Genomic DNA, 17,883 nt, shown 5'->3' on the forward strand with positions numbered 1-17,883 from the left:
AGAGTCGGTCTGCAGGTTGATGTGAACGAAAACCCACAGGACGACTCACTAGGTGCAGAGTTGGTGCTGGAACCAAACACAGGTGTGGCGTTGTTCTGCTGTCCAAACGTGGGGGCAGCGTTGGGTTTGGTTCCAAAGGTTTGGGTAGGGGTGGCTGGGAAGGGGGATCCAAAACCTGATGCGAAAGGAGGATTCTGGTTGGCACCAAAACCTCCTGAAGGAGGTGAACTGAACACAAACGGTGACGGGGCTGCAGATGGAGCTGGAAATAATGACAAAAAAATGAAAGGAAAGGTGAATATTTACAACCGCTAACACTAATATTCAACAGCGATTTTAGAAGCTTTAATAATAAACACAGACCTGATGAGGAAGCAGCAGGGGGCGCTGCTGCTGGGGCTCCAAAGGTAAAAGAGGGAGCAGCAGGAGCGGGAGCAGAAGCAGCGTTGGCAGAAGCGCCAAAGATAAAGGGCTGAGCCGGCGCCGGAGCCGGGTTCAGCGGAGCACTCGACGGCGCCGCTGACTGGTTGTCATGATTCTGTCCAAACATGAAGTTCTTAGCAGGCGGAGCGTCACCGGTGGTGGAGGAAGGCTGGCCGAACACAAACGTGCTGGGAGCTGAGGAGGATGAAGACGAAGTTGCGTCCGGTGCTGGTGTGGGGCCGCTGCTGGCGGCGCCAAACATGGCGGGAGTCGGGGTGGCGGATGACGAGGTGGTGGCGCTGGGTGGGTTATTAGCCAGGAAAGAAAAGGCTGGTTTTGGAGCAGCAGTGGAATCTGTGCAGGGAGACACTGATACCGTCAGCAACAATGTCTTCTGGTTTCATAAACTCTTGAGTTGGTATCACTTTCTAAAGAGGAACAATATTAATAAACCAGAACAGACTGACAGAAACGTAGGTGTTCTGTGTAATAAACTGGACAATATGGCTAAGAAACGTATCACAATGTGTCAGTCAATATCAATAGTTATTGATTAGTTTTTTGTTTTTGATATATGGAATCCTATCAGACTGGTGGTGTGACAGTTTCCTGTTTTATCCACAGATTTCACTGGCCAGATGAACAAACCTCAAGTAGGACTGATGAATGAAACTCAGAGTTAAATGGGGACAATGTGATAAAGAAAAAAAATTAAAGGAAGATTCAAATGTAGGTTAATCTCAGAATGAAGGTTTCCAAACTGTTAAATTTCACCATTATACCTTTTAACTTTCCTAAAATAGTTCCAAGTGAGTCTCAACCACAAAATCAAAAACATAATGACTTATAATCACAGAACTACAAGTTTTTTTTCAGTAACATACAATATACAGCTTGAGATGACCCAACCATTCTGACAATTTGATATAAAAAAGCTAAACATTAATACCTGCAGCAGTTTGTCCAAAGCTGAAAGACGGCTTTGAGGCTTCTGAAGTCGACGTTTCACTCTTTTCTGCCTGTTTGCCAAATGTGAAAGCCGGCGGCGGCTGATCTGCTGGCGCACTCGGCTTGCTGAAGGAGAAGCCGCCTCCCGAGGGAGCAGCAGCAGCCTCTGGTTCCTTTTTCACAGCACCAAAGACGAAGGTCGACGGAGCCGCCTCCTTCTTCTCCTCTGGCTTTCCGAAGGCAAACGTTGGAGCCGCCGGCTCCTTCCCTGCCTGTAAAGATCCAAATGTAGAGCTCACCTGTGGTGTGCCGGATGCCACATTTGGATCGCCTAGTCTCCCAAAAACAGACCCCTTAGCGGTGGCTGTGGTGGTGTTAGTTGATGTGGTGTCATTTGATGATCCTGCTTTGTCACTATTTCCTCGTGAAGAAGTAAGAGGAGTCAAGGTAATAGAGGATGAAGACGTGGTGGTGGTTTCTGGCGTTTTATCTGCCGATTTTGTCAGTCCAAATGTGAAGCCACTTTTAGAAGAAGAGTTACGTTCTGTGCTGGATGACCCATTTCCAAAAGCTACTTCGCTGCTGCTTCCAAACTTCAACCCAGCACCCGCCGCCGGCTGGTCCGACTTCTTGTCTTCGTTGGACGCCGCTCCGAATTTGAAGCCCTCAGAGGATCCACCGAATTTAAACCCTGAAGACGCAGCAGTGTCTTTAGAGGACGACTCCGAGGAGGAGCTTCCGAACGAGGCTCCAAATTTGAATTCACCTGACGATGAAGATAACGATGAGTCTGTAGTTCCAAACTTGAAACTGCCAGATCCGGCTGTGCTGTCCGACGTGCCGAACTTAAAACCCCCAGGATTAGAGGTAGAAGAGCCAAAAGTGGAGGTCCCAGAAGCTCCAGCAGCTGAGGAGCCAAAAGACCCAAAGGCTGAGGAGAAACAGAGAATAATGTCACGTTTACGATATTCTACATCCACAAAGCGTCTTGAAAATTCAAGAAACCTCAAAGTGAACAGCTAATATTAGCTATTACAACAGATTCATTTTAGCGATTAATTTAATTTTTTGATGTCGAAGGTTTAATTTTCAGAAAATCTGGATTTTTTCCCATCAATGCACTCCTTGGGTTTTCATATTTCAGAGTGATATCAGCGCGTCAAAGACAGACAGCTTGTTGGACAAGCGTGCTTTGCAGCTCAATTGATTTGGACTTTGAATTCAGATCAATTCTAAGACGGATTTTTACATTTCCTTTTTACTTATGAGAATAAAAGTCATAGTATAACAAGAACACAGTTGTAGCAATACAACAATAAAGTCAAAATAATGCAAGAGTCAAGCTCTAATATTACCAGAATAAAGTTGTAATATCAGGAGAATGACGTACAACAAATAAAAAATTAAAATGAGGAATGTTGATCATCTTGTGAAGTTATATTTTGGCATATTTAAATACTTAATCTCTTAACCAATCACCATCAAATTATTATCAGTAGCAGGACTTTGAAGCAATTGTACAAACAGCAGTCTATTTGGAAGAAAGAATCAGAGATTTTATCTCATTAAGATGACTTTTTCGCAGTTTTAGGACAATCTGGTAAACTTGTGCTTTATTCTGCTAATATTCTTGTAACTGAAGCATTCTAGATGCCCAATAATAATCCTAATAATTACTAATAATCTGTCATACAACTCGGGGATGACTTTAATAAAAGATAGATTTTGAAAATATTTTTTGTGGAAGTGGAATAAATTTTGACAGCAAAATTTAATTCATTTTTAGCCTTTTGACTAATTATAATGAACTTTTAGTTGACTGAATATACAATCCATTTAGTCAACAAAATATATGTAAATTGTAAATAATTTTTAATCAACTCATTTGAATTAATAATCATGTTTTTTTTTGCTTCTTCATATTTCTTTTTTGCTGTAAATCAAAAATAAACGCCAAACATGTAACAGTTAACCTATTAAAAATGAGATTGACTAATACTGATGTATCAACATGCAAGACAAAACACAATATCCCACTAAAAGCACAACAGGAAACAGAATCAATCACAACATAATATTCCACCATATCAGAACCAGGAGAAGATTTTGGAACATCAGTGATTCTGATGTTCAGGGCTTCTGAGCTCTGTGTGTCTGCAGTGTTGCTTTCCTGTCTGATTTCACTCATTTTCAAACTTTCCTTGTATTCATCCTCACCGATGCTGTGCAGCCAGAGATGTGCATCTTCCTACTCGTGTCTGTATTTTTGCTACAGTTTTCGCTTCCAGGATGTGGTGAGATTCCGGCTGGACGTTTAAAAAAAGGTGCAACCAACAGGAGGAGCGCCATGTGGGTCGCCTGTTTCTAGGCAACCGTGACAGCAACAACTGCAGTGAGCAACTGTCTGTAGCGAGTCCTACTGGCATTAACATTTCCCATGTTCCAGCTACAGGGTTTCCCCCTGTGTATTTTAAGCCTGGCAGGGCCTCCAGGCTTTACTTGCAACCCCACCAGTCTAAGTGTTTATTTATTTTTATGTTTGCCTTTTCTAAGACTTTATAGTTGCTGGTTGGGTTTGATTCATATTTTCCAATGACATATAGTCATATTTTCAAATTCCCTGTCAACTCTAAATATTGTTTTACTCAAAAACACAATAGGCCGTTGGATGACTGTCCTACAACCGCTACCACCAGGCTTAGGTTTTTTGGGGGAAACCCTGAGCTACATTTCAAGATGACCTTTTACACTTCTTTGAACAGGTTAGGATAGATCTACGGGCTGCACAAAACAAGTTCCTTAATTCCTTTTTGCACAAAATCAATTTTAGATAATGAGGTTTCAGCCTGGTCAGATCTGATTGTTTTCTGGACACCATAAAACATTTAGCCTGAAGTTAGTGCCCATGTGTGTCAGAAATTATGTGGAATTTCACAGACGAACCGCATTACTGATATGCTTTAGCTTTTCACTCAGAGATTACAAACACAATAGGCAGAAATGTCATACATTTTGGATTTCTGGCAAATCACTCGCTAACATTTTCGCCTATTGTCGCCTTGTCAGTAACAACTCTCGGATACCTTGTCATACTTTGTCCTCGTGCTTTTTTTTATTATAATGAAAAAAGGGGCGTCAACAAAATAATTTTGTTTTTGTCATCATTACCAAAACCAACGCTGCACTAAGGGTACTGATGGTGTTTGTGAACACGGTTCTCAAGTAAGAAAACACGTCACTGATTACATATCCTGTCAGAACAAAACCTCTGTAGATGTCTGCAGATTGCTCTATTCAGTAAATAACCAATTTCTACATGTTTTTATTTCTACGTGTATGAGCCAAATAAATGAGAGGGGCTGACTGTACATTGTGTGCAGCATTAGCTTTGTGTGACTTTTTAGATATTAAACATTTAACTATAAAACGTCTGCCTTTACCTTTGGGTTCCACTGTAGCTCCTGGTTTGGTTGTCTGACAAGCAACACATTTAACATCAGCAGCTTTGTTCTGAACCATGCAGGTGTCACATTCCCATGATCCTTCTGGTTTCTTGAACTGCTCTAAAAGAGCAAATGTTGGGGCACTGCTGGCTGCTGAACTGACGGCTGCCGAAGCTCCTGTTGGTTGGTTTAAATAGAAACATTGCTTATCAAAACTACCCAATGCCAAGACAAAGAGAAATGCACGAGAAGCACAACGGTTATGCTGTGACTAGTACCTGGTTTAGAAGCCGTGCAGGCCACACACTTTGTGTCCTCGGCCTTGTTTTGTACCAAACATGTTTCACATTCCCACGCACCCTCTGGTTTTTTGAACTTATCTCCAAACCCACTGATCCCAGTGGAAACTGGGTCTGAGGGTGTAGATGCAGTCTTAGCAGCTGAGAAGTTGGGGGGGAAAGTGAGCGACGGTTTGAGTCCCGTCCCGGGTTTGGCCGTTTCACAGGCCACGCACTTCACTGCGTCAGATTTGTTCGAGACCAGACACGTGTCACACTCCCAGGTTCCTGCAGGTTTGGAGAAGATCGGGCCAAATCCTGTTGTTGTGGAGGCGGAGGCGGTGCTTGTGCTACTGCTCTGTAGCCCTGCTGAATGGGCAGGAGTTTTTTTGCTCTCCGCTGATTTTGGTGAGGAGTTCGGCTTTGGGGCCTGACAGCAAACGCACTTTATTTCCGATTGCTTGTTCTGAACCAAACACACGTCACAGCTCCAGCCCGCCGAGGCACCGGGCAAACCACCAAACCCTGATGGCGAAGGTAGCGAAGAGGAGAAGCTTGTGCCAGGTGAAGGAGTGGTTCTGGGTTGGGTGGGTGTCTGCTGGGAAGCGGTGTTGGTGCCAGGGGAATTTTGAACAACAGGAGAAGCAAAACCTGGAAGGAATATTAATAAAACTTTAAAAACTAACCACCAGGTGAGTTTCTCATAAAAGCATGTATCTATTTAAACTAAATAAGTAATTAATTGATTTTTTCCCTCACTTATTTCTTCTACAAAAACAGATGTTTCAAATGATGGAAAAAACATCTCCAAAAAGCTTTTATTTCAATCCTTTCTTTAATTTATTTTTGCACAAAAATCAATCTTAGATAATGAGATTTTAGTCTGGTAAGATCTGATTGTTTTCTAGACACTAGAAAACATCCTGAATTCGACATTGAATTTGTTGTCAGATACGATGGTAGTGCTTGGGTGAGCTAACATCACTCTGAACTATGGAAAGCCAAGAAGCGCATTAGAGAAAGAAAATCCAGATTTTCCAAAAATTCATCTTCAAAAACAGAAAATTCGAATAATCAATAAGATTGAATTATCATCGTATTTTATAAATCAGTGAACAAATTCCCACCAGGTGACTTAAGAAGATCTAGTACGCTGCCCTGCTTCAAGGTCTTGGCCGGTTTGAAAGGTCCTACAAATTCCTCTGTGCTCTTGCTTGCTATAGGTTTCACTGTAAAACATGAAAACACACCAGAAGGCTCACTCCGTTTTATGATTTTTTAATGACACTCCAACTTATAGAAATGTTCCTTTAAAAATGTTTCAAAAAGATGAGGAAAAGCTCCTTACCAGCTGTTGCTGTGGGTGCTGTCAGGTTTCCGTTTGACATGGAGGGAGCCAGCTTTGCTACAGGTGCACTGAAGGTGAAGCCAACCTAGAAAGAAAGAGAAAATATATATGTTTACATCACCCCTACACAGGCAAGAGTAGAAATGTATGAAACGGCATCTAAAGAGATGAAATAACTCACAGCAGGGGAGTAAGAAGGTGGGCTGGCTGCAGTTGCCTTGACAATAGGAGAGGAAAATGTGAAAGGTGCACAGGGTGGTGTGGAGGCCTTTGGTGGATCCTGAGGGCAGAAAACACAACATGACTGTTTTCTGCAACACTTCCGAGGATCAGCACAGTACAAGGAGGCGGCGGACGCAAAACCAACCTTGTTTGCGAGTGTCTCCTTCGCAGGAGTAGTGGATGTGAAGCTAGGGGAGGAGCTAACAGAGATGGCAGGTGGTAAAGATGGAGAGAAGCTGAACGTAGGCAAAGATGATTTGTTGATTGGTAGTGAAATGCTTGGAAGGACCGGTGCTTCGGCCACCTGCAGACAGAAAGCAAACAGTCATTAGTGTGTAAATAGAACCTGAATTCATAGCCCAGGATAATAAAATAGTATTTTTATTACTAATTAACCTCATCTTCTTCAGTGTGTTTGGAGGAAGGCCGTGCTGTGGTCCTTTCTCTCCTGATCTTGCCCCCTCCGGAGCTCAGGCTGCTGGCTGCAGGGGTGCTGGACAGAGGGTAGACCGGGTCACTGAAACTCCTTGTGCTTGATGGCAGATAAAACATAATTCTGTTAGTTAAACACACAGTAACATACATACTGTACATACTGTAATATATTTTGTATGAGAAAACCTACATAATGACAGCTTGATATTTATTGACCTAAATGTGTTTTTATCATTCTGTTTACCTTTGAGATGGACCTGGGGTTGCTTCAGGTAGTTGTGGTGATTGTCTTGTGGGCTAAAGGGGAAAAAAATGAGCAAAGACTGTTTCAAAAGACTGCATGTCATTTCCAGGGTTTCAAAAGATTTGTTACATGAAGGAAAGAAGAGGTACAAAGAAGGACGCAAGAAAGGGAAGACCAAAGTAAATAAGGAACATGCAAGAAAGGAGGATAAATTGAAACGAGGAGAGAATAAAAAGAGAGAAAAAGTAGAAAAACTTCAGGTAGGAAGGAAGACGATGGACAAATACATTTAAACGAAAGGTGTGAGTTTGTGGAACAATCTTGACAGCAAGATAAAACAATCTAAATCTCTTTCTGTATTTAAAAGAAATTAGAAAAGGATTATGACGAAGCATTATGGTATTGAATAAGCCGATGTTTTGTTATGTATTTGAAATATGTCTGTAATAATCTTCTGAGTTGAATACATTTTTTTATGTGAAAAGATAGATTACACTTCTTTCTGCTCCTTGGTTTCTTTTAATTGTTACATGAACTGTTCATATTTATGAACAGTTCATGTAACAACTGAATAACAACTTCATAATAAATTAATCATTTCATTTATTTAAATGAAATAAATAAAATTTATTTCATTTATTTCTTATAGCTTCCAGTCAGAAAGCTGTAAGATAGGTAAGGTATGAAATAAGGACAAAAAATAGGAGATGAGGGAAAAAAAGGCAAATGAAAGGACAGAACACACGAGAGAAAGACGAGCAAAAAAAGGACACATGGAAAAAGGAAGGACAAAAACGAGGATTGGATCTACTCAATAAAGGAAGAAGTGAATGACAAAACAAGGAGGGTAGAATCTACACAATTTAAAAAGGAAGCAGAGAAGGAAGGAAAGACACATTTAGAAAATGGGATGGGGGATAAAATCTGGGAATATAAATATTTCTCCATGTCTTTTTTCAATACTTATACAGATCATGAAAACACAGATCAAATTTCCTATTTTCCCTGCCTGTTGTTTTATTGTGACAGCATTACGTTTTGTTGAAGTTCAACAGCAGGGCTCTGAGCCACTTACCGTCTTTTCCCTTGGCGTCCTGTCCAGGGCTCGGGTGAGTCCTCCAGGCGTCAAAGTCGGCCTGAAAGACACGGATCGATTTCCTGAAACAGAAGCTGCAGCTGGAACCACGAGTTTCTGCACTGGAGGGAGGTTTGAGTCCATCTGGGGAAAAGGCAGCAGAACAGAGAGGAAATAAATAACCAAACAATGAGCCAGATGGGCCTTCTCTGATCTGTATTCAATATGGCACTGATCTAAAAGTTTAATAAAAACACTTTATAGCACTGCAATGAAACAGTTCAGCTCTGCTTTAGCATAATCCCATCTGGCAAGGTCAATTTACCTCAGCATACATTATTTAATTCATGAGCAAGACGTTTCACTCAGATTTACGACGATCAGGATGTAATTTAAAGAAGCTATTACAGAGCAAATGAGTTTACCTTTGAGCTAATTAAGGAGCAAGTGTCAAGTTTACTTAATATAACCTTGATTAATTCAGAAAAGGTGTCATTGTTGCCATAATTTACAAAAGAGGTGAAGACTACCAACCTATGGTTGGGATGAGCCTTGAGAGCTTAAGTAAAACATTGTTTCATCCTTCAAATAAAATAACAGCTGTGACAGCTGGGAATGCTGGACGGAAAGCAAACTGAACCAGGCACCAACGCATTAGACCAGATTACAAATGTCTACACACACAGTGGACTACACTTGGTGAAGAACAGCTGGATGGAGGCGTGCTCATGGCTGCTTGGGGCTCCAACAGGCAGCGGCAGACAATAATCGTCTGTTTATATGCGTTAGCTAAATAGCTAACTGATACCCACTGGATTAAACCACTTGTGGACACACAGTTTTTCTAGTCAGACAACAATCAATTAACTTGATAAAAGTCTCCATTAATTCATTTGTAGTACTCTGTCATTTATTTATCCCGTTCAACATTGCAACATAACTAGGCCTGTCGCGATAAACGATAAATCAATTAATTGTACGATAAATTAAAACTATCGACATCATTTTAATTATCGGCATTATCGTCTCTTCTGACCTTTTTCTCTTTCAGCTAATGAGACTGAATGAAAAAAGGCTCAACTCCGGTGCTCTCCACCTACTCCTCCCTTCCTCATTTCCTTAGAGTAAAGCCCAGCGCACACGACACGATCTTAGAGCTGTCAGCCGATTGTCGGCCCATTTTCAAAACCTAACAGATCACACATTAGCCGACAGAAATCCTAGATATAACTGTTCGATTGGGTTCGGTCCTGCCGTGTGGTGTCCAACAATGGGCACAGAATAATGGCTACAAGTCCAGTGAACTAATTTTAAAACCAGGCATTAATCAATGCATTACTACAATCTACCTGCAGTGCATGTGGCTAGTGTCAGTGTAAAGTCCTGACTGAATGAAAATCATTAGAACCTATTTACGTCACATTAACGAAGAACAGCTGAAAAGTTACCGGGTTTATCAACTGCGGTAGCAATTTCGCTCCAACTCCTCCTCTTGTCATTTCTATATTCTTTGCATGTTAAATAAACATTAATGTTGTTTCCACATATCTCCAATGTCTGCTGGACTGTCAGCTGTTTGGGATTCCCCAACGTAATTTCCCATCAGAAAACACGGAGGGAATCCATGCTTTCTGATTGGCTACCTGTTACATTCAACAGGTTGCGTTAAGCTCCCAGTCGGGGAAAAACCCTGATTTAGATCGGAGCGGCAACGATGATCTACAGTAACACACCACACAATCTTAGAAAGACCAACGTTTTAAGATTGTCATAAGGGGAAAAATAGGAGCAAAAAATCTGTAGTGTGAATTATTGCATCAGGTAGTCGATGTGCCCATTTTCTCTATTTAAATCTAATTATTACTGAAGGGCAACATAATATACAGACTTCATAATCTTTTGGTTGAATGCAGTATTTATTTCCAGTTTGGTTTTATGTTGTTTAGTTTTTTTTCCAGTACATTTTTTGTTAATGGAGACTGAGAATCCATTGTATTTTTGTTTTTGGTTGTTTTGTTTATTTTGTTTATCAGTTCCAGTGTTAAATATTCTTTTGAAAATAAAGTGTATCTATCTTTGGCAAGAAATCGCATGCATTATTACGCCATTCAGTGTAAAAAGGTCTTCAAACAATATTATCGTTTATCGCAATAATTTTTGAGACAATTAATTGCTCAGCAAAATTTGCTATCGTGACAGGCCTAAACATAATTTTTTCATATTAATGGATCACAAATTAAAATAAATAATTTCTACTAACCCGTTTCTTCTTCGCCTGGTGACGGGGACCATCTTGGTTTAAGATGTCCATCGACTGTAATGAGAGTTAAATTACGTCAAAAAGTGACTCTGAACAAATGTTCCTGATATAATGAGCTGAAGACTTACTGGAGAACGACTGGGCGAGCCTGCTGTGGCTGCTGGGATTCTCTTTGCATCCTGTTGATAGGGGAAAATAAACATATTTTTATTACTTCAGATGATTAAAGTCTGTCATCAAGTACAACTGCTACAAAAATAGATATTTACAAATCTAAATTTGGCCTCGAAGCATCTGTGTGTACTCACAGCCAGTGGGCTCGACATGCGCTCTAAAGACTGCAGGATGCGCCTGGCGGTGGCGCTGGTCACGCCGCAGGGCTGAGCGCCGGCAGGCTTGGCCTTGATCTGTCTTCTCACCGGCGCCTGCAAATCAAATGGACTGCTTTAAATCTCTAATCCAAGTTCAATCACAAGTTAATCCTGAACAGTCAGAACGCGAAACGCATACGGAGGGTGAATATGATTGAGCTCTGATGAGATGCCACTCATCTGTTTTTAAAAGTAAACATTGGTTCCAACTTTAAAAGATCACCTGATATGGAGTGCCAGGACGACCGCGGGAGCTCCTGACTGCAGCTGCTCCTCCATACGTGGTTTTCCCAGGGTAGAAAGGTGAATCTCCAAGCTGGCTAGAGTTCAGCAGTGTGCTGTTTAACGTTGACTAAAAGAAAAGATTGAATAAAACATAAGAGTTGTGGTGGAAACGGTTAAATGTTTTATTTTTTATCTGGAATCATTTAACTGCAAACAAATCCAACAAAGTATAAAAAAATTGGTTTTAGATATGGTTGACTATAAAACTGACCTTTATTAATGATGTATAAACAACTATAACAGGATTACAAATCATCAATAAAGAGCAACCTTGTCATATAAACATTCAAAAGCTTTTATTATACCATGAACTTCATTGCATTTTGTTAAAATGTCACAAATTCATTACCAGCAGTGTATTATAAGCCTGGCGGGCCACCAGGCTTTACTTGTGCCCCCACCAGGCTAAGCATTGCTTATTTTTAAAAATATTTTAAATGTTTTTGAGATCATTTACAAGTATTATAAAGGTGATACGATCAATAAACCTTGAATTCTAATGAACTGGTGTTGAAATTTCTAAATATCCTTAGGTGTGTGTGTGGTTGGTTGTTTGTGTTGGCTAGTCCTGGACTAGCAACCTGTCCAGGGTTTACCCGGCCTCCAGTAACTATAATTAAAACAGTATATATCAATGCTTTTTCAGTAACATATAAGGATGAGACATTGACAATGACTTCAGATTATCCTTATATTTACATTGATATTTTATATAATATATAAAATGCTTTTAGGTCAACATCCTTGATCCAAACCCAGGATGTAGATCGCCATCTAATACTTACATTGGAGGAGTTTCCAAACACAGACAGGTTGAAAGAAGGCTTTTTGAGACTGGACTGAGACTGCTGAGGTCCAGAGTTTGTCCTGTCCATCTCTGGAGACCAAAGCTGAGGAAGTGATGCGGTTTTTGAAGTTGGGACATCTGAAAAAAGAAACATAGCCTGAGGATTATCTTGAGATTCGCAGAGATGTTTTTAAAAAGTCCCTATATATTCGAGTCCTACCCTTGTCAGATGCACGGGAGGAGAACCCACTCGTGGTGGAGATGTTATCGTCTTCGTGTTGCGAGAGGTTGTCCTTAATTTCTTTGACCAATGAGAAGCCTGTGGAGAAGGGGCCAGGGGCTGAAGAAGTGGAGGGCGGAGAGAAGAGGCTGCTGGAGGCCCCCATTGTAGGGGAGGAAGCATCCAGCGGGGTAAAATGGAGGTGAGAACGACTCAGAGGTGGTCGAGAAAGCACATACTCCTGAAAGTTCAGGGATGCTCGGCTGGTCGAGGGTTCTGCAAATGAAGCAGAAACCATAAATGAGCTTTAAAATAAATAACCCCTGTAAAAATAGCACTTTTCAGAAAAATGTAACATAGGAGACTAGAACAGCCCCTTGCCTGTATTACTGGTGCTTGGCTCTGGGGAGTCGCGTCCATCAATGGGAGGAGGTCCCTCTTCATTACCATTAGGAGGAGCAGGAGGAGGTGTTGGTTGGCAGTTCTGCTCTGTTCCTTGTCCTGTCTGTCCTGCAGGAGTGTCTCCATTCTTGAAGTATTTCTGCAGCCAGGAAGGAACGATGCTCCTCACTGTGTCCGTCACTCGACTGATGAGGCCTGACTGCTACAAAATGAAGAAAAATGACAGAGAAAAATACTCTTAAAAACTGATTTAATTATTGAAAAGAAAAGAAAAAAAGGCTAAATCAAAAGTAAGTTTTAAGGTTTATGGATTAATTAGATGTTTTTTTAAAGGCACAAAGGAAAAAACCTTTGGTATATTTCTCATGCCTTTAATAAAATAACCACTTAATATGTGATGCTTTCATAAATTCACAATGAAAACTCCAATCTTATAAATTTGACTTTCAGCTTCTAACATTTAGAAAAGGCAAAAATAATGATGCCTGCAAGTTAGATCTTAGGTCTGCAATAAATGTATAGATTAATCATTCTAAATAATGTTCCTCTTTATAATTTTGATTTGCAAAAAACTGTGATTTTTATTATTTATCTGAAGTTCCCCTTTTGGAAAGAGGCCCCATTTAACAAGCATTGTGCAAAACAAACCAAAAAATCTCAGTAAGACTAAAACTGGGTCAGGCTATGTGTCAGTTCCCCTGTTCCCAAAAAACCTGAAGTATTGAGACTGATCTGCACAACACCGAGAAACACTTCTGGATTAATTCTGATCATTAGTCAAAACCCTTCAATTTGGTGCAAATCTAACAGCAGCATTTCCAACATTAAGACGTTCAGGCACTGGGCTGGTAAACAAAACACACAAGACAATGTTGAGAAATATTTTTTTCCACTGGATGAAACAGATTTGGAGCAGTGAAGGCAACACAAAAGGACAAATACAACCAGAAACAAAGTATATCCCATCAGAAGAATACTAATTATGTATCTGAGAGTTGAGCTTTGTAAAATATTCAGCAGCTTTGTCTAGTCACTCAGACTGAAGCCCAAACTGCAGAAATACTTTCGCTTCTTTCTTCAGCTGATATTAGCGATGAGCCGCTGTGAGAATGCCATGGATGGAAAAAACATCCATGCCTAATATGCACAACTGTATTAAAGAGCTAAGAGAAATATAACGTGGTGATCACTTATTTAAAACAGAAAAGCAAAAATTATACAAAACTGCTGCAGAAAGTATACAACACATTTATTTTATTTTTATTACAGTTGCATTACAGTGGAAAACGCAGGTGGAATCAGCAGCATGTGAGGGAGGGGCAGTGCAGCGTTACTCTATGCTTCAAACATTCAGAGAAAACTCTGGTGTCCGGTAGTTTTCCAGCATCACATTTAAAAGATTTTAAACTACATGACCGACACGACGGAAATAGCTCTGAAATGGAAACTTAGTAAAACCTTCATATAAACCTGTAGTAAGCAGATCATAACTAGCTGCTGGTCGTGTGCAGGACCCTTCACTTTTCTTTAAGGGAAAAGTTTAATGAGCTGTCATAGATGGCCAGCGCATCTCGTTATGCGGTTATTACACACACAGAAGGTTTTAGCACTTGATAAGAGCCACATGAGCCTCTTCCTCCAGGCTTATCTATGATGTTCACCTGTGGGCTCTGAACTTTCCACATGATGAAAATCACACATCTTTAACAAGACAAGTGCAACTAGTTTGAAATACGGCAATCACTTAAGTCTCAAAATACTTAAAATGATTGTTATAAACATCCTGTACATTCCTGAAAATGAACACTAAAGATAAGGGTTTTATATAAGGACGCACCATATTAATATCGCTACTGTCCGATATTTATTTCTATCTTGTTGCCGTTTTTGTGTTTTAGGAGTGGGGTTGGTCATGTGACATTTACTTGGACATGTGATAGTGATGCAACCCAGGATTATGGGATGCTTTTCACATTGGGCAGGGATAAATATGTGTACTATTGGTAAATATCGGTTTGCGGCCATAGCAACAATGTTAATGTTGGATTTTGATATTGGTGCATCCCCATTTTTTAATAAATGTTTTGTGGATTATCCTTCATGCAGCCACATAATATGTTCAAACAAAAATGTAATGATTCAACCAAAGATGATGCCATTCGGAAATTGGAACAACAATTTAGGATGTCTCAACAGGCCTGTCACAATAAAAAAATAAATAAATTAATCGCATGACAAATGAAAAGAAACTCAATAATCTTCATTTACTTGATTTATCATTTTTCTCTTATTTCTCTCTTTTTTTTTTAAACCAAAAACAAAATGATAAAAGTCTTCAATCTGGTGTTTTAGTCTCAACTGTCCCTTTTTTGAAAAATAATTTTGTTTACAGAGACTTCATAATTCATTTTACTTGTTGTTTTCTTTATTTATTTTGGATATTCCAGATGTCTTCCAGTTCCAGTGTTTAAATGTTCATTAGAAATTAAAGTTTATTTTCTATGTTTATGTTATTGTTTATCGCAATAAGTTTTGGGACAATTTATCGTCCAGCAAAATGTGTTATCGCGACAGGCCTACGTCTCAATGACAGCTTTCTCTTGATGCAAATATTTCATGCACTTAAGTACATTTTCAAGTTCAATACCTCAAGCTTAATTTTAGACACAGTTAATACATGCAAACTTTATTAGGGAAACCAAAAACCTGTGTTAAACATAGTGAGCAAAAGGAAGAGTAAATAAGAGCAGGTAATGTCTTTCACTATCTGGTAACAGAATAAGTAATAAGAAAAAAAACAGTGATGAATGAAAAGCAGAACAGTGAGAGAAGTTTGTTAATACAGGAATATGATCCAACAGACAGAACTGAAAACTCCTGACGACGCAAACTAAGCTTTTCACACATTTCAATTTCCAAAGATATCAGCTGTTGAGTTTCAGTCTGATCAGCTCTGACTGGTAATTTCTGATCAGAAAATACAAAAAAAGAAGAAGGGAAAAAACCCTGAAGGGTGAGCACACACGCAATAGCATCAACACTCTTATGTCGTTACAGAGTGAAGAAGGTTCAGATTTCTATTTTTTACAGTCAAGCACAATTGTTTTAAATTTAATGTCTATAAGTGACTTTTTCTCTTAATCTGGAAGATTTTACTATCTTTGAAGATTTCCACATCTGTTTATTGCCAACTATCATTAAAATCACTGTTTTATAACTTGAGACTGACAAGACTATTATAAACAGGATGTTAAGATAAAGATGAATGAAGGGTAATGAGTGCAGTTTTAACAAATAGCAGGTATGTTACTATCTGTGAGCCGCAGCTTCCGTTTGTGTCTCAAATGTAATTTATGATTACGCTACTGGCTGCATAATCTCCTCATAAAATTTTATTTATGAAAATGTATGCGGATGTGCAATTACAGGTTATTTGATCACTTTGTAAATGCTCAAAATTTAATTTGTCTTTGTTTTTTTCCATTCCTGGTAATGAAAGAATCAAGAATTTATTGTTGAAGTTTTAATGGGACAAAAAAATGCCTGAGTCACCAAAAGATGAAAAGATTTTTTAATCATCCGAATGATTTAGTTTCTGCTTTAAAGTGCCTGCATACCAGATTTCATGTGATGTGAAGTGTGTGATGTGTTTTTGTTTTAAAGCAGAATCTTTTGATGACAGTAATTTCTACAACAAATCAAACGTCATTTATGAATGTTTCTTTGGGTTTTACTGGCATATACATTTTATTTTTAATTAAGTATTTTGGTCACATCTTTTCATTCATGTCAATCTTTCAAATTATCCAGAATTTAATCTGCTAAAATGCTATTACAGATGCCAATAACACTCTTTGAATCAAATTTCAAGTGATGTCAAATGTTTTGACAACTCTGAAATATGTTTAGATTGTTAACACCTAATGAAAAGCTGACTACTGGCTTATGTGCACATTCTTTAACGAGTTACAATAGCACATATTTAGTGGACTATTATAACATCGCATAGAGCTTGATAAATCAAAGTACGTTGTCCAATATTCGTGAGACAGCGCAGGGTTTTCGAACCGACACCCAGCAAATCATTTGGAAATTTTCTGCCTTTATGAAATAGGTATATTTCATGAAGTACGCACGAAATGACTGCGGTGTCTGGGCGCCAATTGATCCGGGAGACAAACATGTGGGTCCCCAATCAGCCAGAGCGTTCTCTGCGCAATTAAACAGGCTGAGGTTCGGCTAACAGATGCTAATGTCCGAAATATATTTTTTTTGCACTCTTCGTACACAGCATACGTATTGAAAATCATTGCCCCTGGTTTCATGTAGGTATTATGGCCAGCTACAGTTTTACCAGTTGTTCCTGCTACATTAAGAAGAACCAAATACAACAATGCGGCGTTCATAGGTGCTAACTCAAGCTAGCTGTACAGGCTAATACTTTAAATTCCACTTCCTGGCTTTATCCAAACCTCTTAAACAATTGTGAACTTAAACACCGACTTGGGGTATTTTCGCTCAACTTGTCATGCGTTACGTTTATTAGTAAAACTAACAAATGTAATGTTTAACTTGTCTAAGCGACACAGTCCCGTGGTTTGACCTGTCAGCGCCTGCTGCTGCTAACCTCAAGCTAGTTCGTTAGCATTTCGTAAGCGTGCTAGCAGCGCGTGGAGGCCATGAGCGCTAACAGCAGGCCATAAAATGTCTCCAAGAAAACAATAACACAACCCGAAGAACGGTGGCAACGCGATCACTGAGATGTACTTCACATGGGCTTCTTACTTGAGAACTTTTATTTAATTTACCTGTTTACTCTTGGCGTAAGGTTTAGAAGCGATGTGATATCTCCTGCTTCTGATTTTCCCTCCACCCGTGGCCGCCATGGCTCTTTCGTCTGACTGTCTATCGATGTTTCGGCGCCGGATAGCTGTCATCCAGGACAGCGGCCACCTGCAGGGGAATTGTGGGAAATGAAGTGCCTTAACCTAACAAAGGGTTTCCATATTTGCGACTCCACAACTGGGTTAACCAGAGGTGAGTAGAGTACATAAAAAAATGTACTCCAGTAAGAGTAGCACTGCAACATATTTTTATTCAAGTAGGAGTAAAAAAGTATTCTCTAAAAGGCTTTCTGAGATG

General features: G+C 39.7%; 1 protein-coding gene across 2 annotated transcripts in view; it reads right to left on the reverse strand.

Annotated features, from left to right (window-relative positions):
* nup153 (nucleoporin 153) overlaps positions 1-17,665 on the reverse strand; it is a 20,240-nt gene extending 2,575 nt beyond the window's left edge. Inside the window, exons 1-21 of one of the 2 annotated variants that reach the window (XM_023344890.1) lie at positions 17,550-17,665; positions 12,721-12,943; positions 12,340-12,615; positions 12,118-12,257; positions 11,271-11,399; positions 10,985-11,101; positions 10,805-10,855; positions 10,677-10,730; positions 8,417-8,560; positions 7,342-7,394; positions 7,059-7,194; positions 6,808-6,966; positions 6,622-6,720; positions 6,441-6,525; positions 6,220-6,321; positions 5,093-5,743; positions 4,812-4,991; positions 2,138-2,302; positions 1,373-2,062; positions 364-777; positions 50-262 (exon numbers count right to left, since the gene is read on the reverse strand). In XM_023344890.1, coding sequence (XP_023200658.1) covers positions 50-262; positions 364-777; positions 1,373-2,062; positions 2,138-2,302; positions 4,812-4,991; positions 5,093-5,743; positions 6,220-6,321; positions 6,441-6,525; positions 6,622-6,720; positions 6,808-6,966; positions 7,059-7,194; positions 7,342-7,394; positions 8,417-8,560; positions 10,677-10,730; positions 10,805-10,855; positions 10,985-11,101; positions 11,271-11,399; positions 12,118-12,257; positions 12,340-12,615; positions 12,721-12,943; positions 17,550-17,627 — 4,159 coding nt within the window. In that variant the 5' untranslated portion in view covers positions 17,628-17,665. Of the gene's footprint in view, positions 1-49; positions 263-363; positions 778-1,372; positions 2,303-4,811; positions 4,992-5,092; positions 5,744-6,219; positions 6,322-6,440; positions 6,526-6,621; positions 6,721-6,807; positions 6,967-7,058; positions 7,195-7,341; positions 7,395-8,416; positions 8,561-10,676; positions 10,731-10,804; positions 10,856-10,984; positions 11,102-11,270; positions 11,400-12,117; positions 12,258-12,339; positions 12,616-12,720; positions 12,944-17,549 lie in introns of both variants that reach the window. The other variant, XM_023344889.1, reaches the window with a different exon arrangement.
* Between the last annotated feature and the right edge of the window lie 218 nt (positions 17,666-17,883).

This window comes from Xiphophorus maculatus, chromosome 13 (genome assembly GCF_002775205.1).
Source record: "Xiphophorus maculatus strain JP 163 A chromosome 13, X_maculatus-5.0-male, whole genome shotgun sequence".
NCBI classification, from domain to species: Eukaryota; Metazoa; Chordata; class Actinopteri; order Cyprinodontiformes; family Poeciliidae; genus Xiphophorus; species Xiphophorus maculatus.